Raw genomic sequence first — 5,273 nt, 5'->3', positions numbered from 1 at the left:
GGGGTGGTCGGGAAGCCCCTGAGCCCCGAGGCCAAGCCTGGGCACGTCCCCTCCCCCAGGGCCTGCGCTTTGCTCCTGTTTCCGCTTCCCAGGCACAGCGTTTCCTCCACCCCAGATAGCCCAGTCTGATGCCTGCTCCTTCCAAGACTTGGCAGGGGGTGGGAGGGGCGCCCGCAGGGAGGGCACATTCCAAGGTGATGCTGCGAGCAGAGGCCCAAGGAGCACATCTTCCCGCACAGGAAATAGCAGCAGTGAGGGGGGAGGTCTCTGGCCAGTGGGGAGCAGGAAGAAGGAGCCACCCTCCCCTCCCCACCACCCAGGCCTCAGTCTCAGTTAGACAGTGGGTTCAGGCAGGTCCACCGCCTTCTGCCAGGCCGGTGCCACCCCTGATCTGTCTGCCTGGCCCCAGAGAGGGGCTCTGCAGAGACTTGTCCAGGCACACACCCTCCACGGGCGCCAGCTCCAGGCCACCCCAGAAGCCACCCAGCAGCAGCAGAACAGGTACAATGGCTGTGCTGCCTTAGCAAGGGGCCACCCTGACGTCACCATCGGAGCAGCGCCCGTCCGGGTGCTTGGGGAAGCCCAGGGCTGCAGGGACCCGGCCGCGGCCCGGCGCTGGGCGGCCCCTGGCCGTCTCTGGGCTCAGCTGGTGACTCAGCTGCAGTGCTGGTGCTGTCCCAGCCAAGTCCCCCCAAGCTCAGGACTCCCTGGCCCTGGAGGTCAGCGGTCATGAGCAGGGACAGGGCGGCAGGTGAGTCCCTGCCAAGCCCGGCTAGGAGAGCCTCAGCCCCTCGGCAACCCTGCCGCCTTGAAGGGCAAGTTCTCCCAGGAGCCCAGCCCCCCCTCCTGCCTCCCCACAGTTCCCTCTACACAACTGTCAGGGGTGCCCCATGGCAGAGGGCTCAGGAGTGCGCTCTGCCAGGTCCTGGCCGGTGCTGGCACACCTCCCCTGACGGGGCGCTCCCCCCCTCCGAGGCCACACAGCCTGCCTGGGTCCCCCGAGTCCGACTGTGAGTACTTAGGGGCTGCCCAGCGCCCAGCCTTCCCCCAGCAGCGGCTCCTAGGCCGAGGTGCTTCTCCCCCTTAACATTCTGCTTGTTTCCATCCACACGAGGAGACTTGGAGTCCCCGTGCCCCTCCTCCGCGCCCCTTGCTCCAGAAGCCCCCCGACCACGTTTGCGCCTGGAATCGGCTTCCTTCCACTTGGCTCAGAGGCCTCCCTGGGCTCTGACACGGGCCCCTCCTAGCACCCTGCGCAAAGCAAAGAGGCAAATCCTCAGGGGTTCAGATGACAGTGGAGGGAGAGTGGGGGGTTCCTTGACCCCTTCTTTTGGGCCCCGTTCCGGGCCCGGTTTTGTTTCTTTTCGGGCCCGGGCGGGGAACGGGGGGTTCCGGGTTCCCCCGGCGGTTCCCAGGGCTTGGGGCCCGGCCTTGGGGCCGGGGGCTTCGGCGGCGGGTTCCCCGCCCTGAGCACAGCCAGTGCTGCGGGCCGAGCTGGGAGAGGCGTAGGGTTCCAGACACAGGTGCCCCCCGCAGCCGCCGGAGCCACAGACCCCAGAGGCTCGGCCTCGTCCCCGGCTCCCCACCCTCTGCGCGGTGACGTGGACGAGCACGGTTTAGAAACGCCCCACAACTCCCAAACACACAATGAACGGGGCTTCCTTGCTTGTTGTGCTCCCCAAGGGCGGACGGAGGCTGTGTCCTAGGCAGGCTCAGGTGAGGGCCCGGCGGGGCGGCTGCAGCAGGGTGAAGCTAGGCTGGCAGCGACGGGCACTGGGCAGGCAGAGGGGAGACTGCACCCCACACAGGCCCACAGCTCCCCCCACGGTCCTAGGAACAAGCACCTTGGGCAGCCAGGGCCCAGCACCCCAAGGCCATGAGGCTGGTCAGGGTCAGGCTGGGCGGGAAGGAGAAGGCTCCAGGCGCCACCCCATTGCTTTGCTGACCTTTGCCCTGCCTGGCTGGTGGAGGAAGGGGCCTTCTTAGCTGGCCCTGCCGGGGAGGCTGGCGGGAGGCCCCTCATAAAAGACCTAGATTCAGGGCCAACTAGCTCGGGCTCCTTTTAAAAGGTCCAGATTACCCTCACGCCACCCTCCCGTTAAACCAACAAAAACACACACAGAAGAATAAGCCCTTCTTATTTTGACAAGCTCAGGTTTTTAATCCAAACTTTTCAAGGTAAACAGGCTCATGGGGATGCTGCTGGTCCCAGTTAGCTGAGGGGGCCTGGGCAGCCCAGAGGGGAAAGGGCCCTGAGGGTGGGGGAGGGTGGGGGAGGGGCAGGGCCGAACATGCTTTTGTTTGAAGATCACACCAATTCCAGGGGACAAACCTGCCTCCCTGGTGCCTGGGCTCCGCTGCCAGCCTGTCCATTGGGATGGAGCAAGGAGCACGCCAGTCCACACCTCACCCAGCTAACTGGCCAGAGGGCCATTTGCACATCACACTGCGGCCAGCCCCCAAGGTACCTGGACCAAGCCTCCTCCGCCTGGCTGCAGGGTCTTCCCCTCTCCCCCTCCCCACCCAGCAGAGGAATCCCACCCCCACTAATCAGCAGGCAACCCAGACAGGCTGCCAGGGGGCAGAGTCAGGCCAGTGCCCAAAGGGGCCTCCCGGGTTCCTCCGTGACAAGGTGACAGCTGCTGAGACCTACTGTGCACTGACCCTCATGCGGATCTCTGCGCCACTCTCTGGAAGAGCAGACAGAGGCTACCTGCCTGAGAGGAAAGGAGAGGAAGAGCAGGGGATTCCAACTGGAGGCAGGGGCACCCTGGAGAACGGGGTTATCAGCCATCTGCTGGGTGGTCCCTGATAAGGAAGTGAAGCACCCCAGGATGGGGGAGCAGGGCAAGCCTGGGTCAGGATTCAAGAGCAGGGAGCCGCCCGCGAGTGCTGGTTAATGACAGCAGCCAGGGAGAGAGGCCACCGGGTCCACCCTGGCTACAGGGGGAGATGCCCGGAGCCGCTCCAGCCCCTCTGGGATCCAACTGCTGGTCTACAAAATGGGCATGGAGGGTCCTGTGCAGAAGGGCTGAGGCTAGGGCCGCGGCCCAGGATGGGGTGGACACTTGCCGCGGCCCAGACGGCTCTCGTCACCTCTTCTCTCCAGCTTGCTCTTCACACAGCCTAAAGTGACCGGTCTTGGCACAGAGCAGTAGTTTTTCAGAGAAGGGACTTTCCTGATTTCCAGGCACCCTATCCATATTGCTGGGAAAACATCAAGGCCACGTGCCTTTGGGAGACTAAACACTGACACGCCACCCGGAACTGAAATGTCTGATTATAACGCTGCATTTTGCTTTCACTCCCGGGCAAAGCTTTGCCACCACAAATGTGCAGGGGTCCTGTTCCAAGTGTACACGGGACCTTATCAGTGGAAGGGGGGTCTGCCCTGCCCCGCCCCCCAACGGGCTGAAAAACCTCGGGTCCAGCTCTGTGCTCTCTCCATTCTGGCACCATTCACGACTGAACCCAAACTGTGCCAGGGGGGGTCCAAGTCCCCTTGTCCCAGACCTAACAGAGCTTCCCAGCAAATCACCCACAACACCCCAACGTCTGTGCCCTGCAGAGAGCTCTCCGAGTGTCCCTGATGACAGGGCTGTAAAGCAGAAACAGCCTCCACCCGGGAAAGCAGCCAGCCGTTCCTCTTAGTGTTACACTGGGAGAAACCAGAAACCGGACCCTCTCCAGGCTCCCCAGAAGGGAAGACCCAAGAGACTGGGGCTTCACACCCCCCAGACCTTGCCTCCCTAACCCACTAAACCCCTAACTTGGAGAGACTCCCACTGGCTGTTGAGGAGCCTGAGGTGTGGGGTGGATACAGAGTTACAACGCGAAACCAGAGTTGTAGTGGCTGATCTCAGATCAGTAACAAAATCGCCATCCAAACAAGTCCTGCCCTGAACACCAGCCCAGCAGGGTGAAGGAAAAGTCCACATCGCCCAGCCTGGCAGAGGCCAGCAGCTACCCCAGCCACGCCCACCAGGGCGACTGCAGAAGCCTCTCGGCCACCCAAGGGGAGAGAGCTTCGCTCCCACCCTGCTCAGGCGCTGTGGGCCAGAAGAGTCAGTCAGCGCGCCTGGCTACTTTGTGTCTGAGCTAGGAAAGCCTATTAAGAGAACCAGAAAGGGCTGTTTAATCTCCACCTTCGGGCAAATAGTTCCAGCAGCTGCGACTGCCACCAGCACTGGGAGCCAAGCCACCAAAAATGTGGCTGAACGGAGGAAGCAGGGGAGCAGTGAAGAGGGGGCGCTGCTCCCCAGATCCCAGCTGGGGCCCTCTGCCCTGGGCCCTGTAGAAGCACAGGAGGCCAAAGTCCAACACCCACACCCTGGTCACCAAGAGCTTGACACTTCCGGCAAGGTGGCAAAACCCCTTCAAGGCTTCACCTCAGCTCAAATCCAGAAGGCAGGGCTCACTTGTAGCCTATGGAAACTGAGGCATGCGGAGGAGAAAAGCCAGGATGCAGCCCCACACCGCTGCTTCTGGAAAACCTGCGGGAGGGCCCAGGTTGAGGGGGTCCCTGCACCCTGCCAGTGCGGGACAGCAGCAAAGCAGGAAGCCTCCCAGCCCGAGCTCCAGCCGCCTCCGGCTCCCCGCAGCTTGCCGGAAGGAAGCCGGCCACGGCACACAGGGGCTGCTGCTCTGGTTTGGGGTCACCTGCTTTTCCAAAGCTGGGAGAAACCCTTTAGCGCTCAAAGGGCCTTTTAGTTTGTTTCCTGTGTAGAACTTCCCTCTCCCCCGTGAGGATTTCCAGGCTGGCCCGAGGCGCCCCCACCAGTCCTGCCATGCGGGACACTTAACACTGACAACTCTCAGCAGCGAGAAACTTTCCCGGGATCCCGGGATCCGCGGTCCCGCCTGACCGCAGATTCTGGCTGCAGGCTGGGAGTTGGGTAGGCACACGGCTCCCTCACTTGACCAGAAAAACACCCCCAGGAGCCACGGCGGGTGGGCTTGGGACCTCCCTGCCACAACTCGGGTGCCCCGCGGAAAACGGATGTGCGGTGGCGGCAGCTCCCGGGGGAGGAGCCTCTGGCCCGCACACGCGCTGCCCAGCCCCAGCCGTCCTTACCGTGAAGACCGTTGGGAATGCTGCGGTGGTGCGGTGGCGCCGACAGGTCGTCCAGGGACCTGCGGGTGGCAATGGCCTTGCCGTCGGAGGCTTTGTGCGGCCCCGGGGGCAGCAGCGGGGGCGGGACGTGGTGATGGTGATCCGGGCTGCCACCGCTGCCGGCGCTCGACGTGCTGCTGCCGTCCCCCACGTCGCGGGC

The 5,273-nt window shown here is 63.6% G+C and overlaps 1 protein-coding gene across 1 annotated transcript in view; it reads right to left on the bottom strand.

Annotated features, from left to right (window-relative positions):
* Window positions 1-5,273, bottom strand: part of CCDC85C (coiled-coil domain containing 85C) — a 52,093-nt gene that overhangs the window by 44,637 nt on the left and 2,183 nt on the right. The window contains exon 3 of the mRNA XM_012724383.1: window positions 5,075-5,271. Within this exon, the coding sequence (XP_012579837.1) occupies window positions 5,075-5,271 (197 nt within the window). The remainder of the gene's footprint in view (window positions 1-5,074; window positions 5,272-5,273) is intronic.

This window comes from Condylura cristata, unplaced genomic scaffold (genome assembly GCF_000260355.1).
Source record: "Condylura cristata isolate star-nosed mole 26May11 unplaced genomic scaffold, ConCri1.0 scaffold00013, whole genome shotgun sequence".
Lineage (NCBI taxonomy): Eukaryota > Metazoa > Chordata > Mammalia > Eulipotyphla > Talpidae > Condylura > Condylura cristata.
This window is presented reverse-complemented; position numbering and strand designations above follow the sequence as displayed.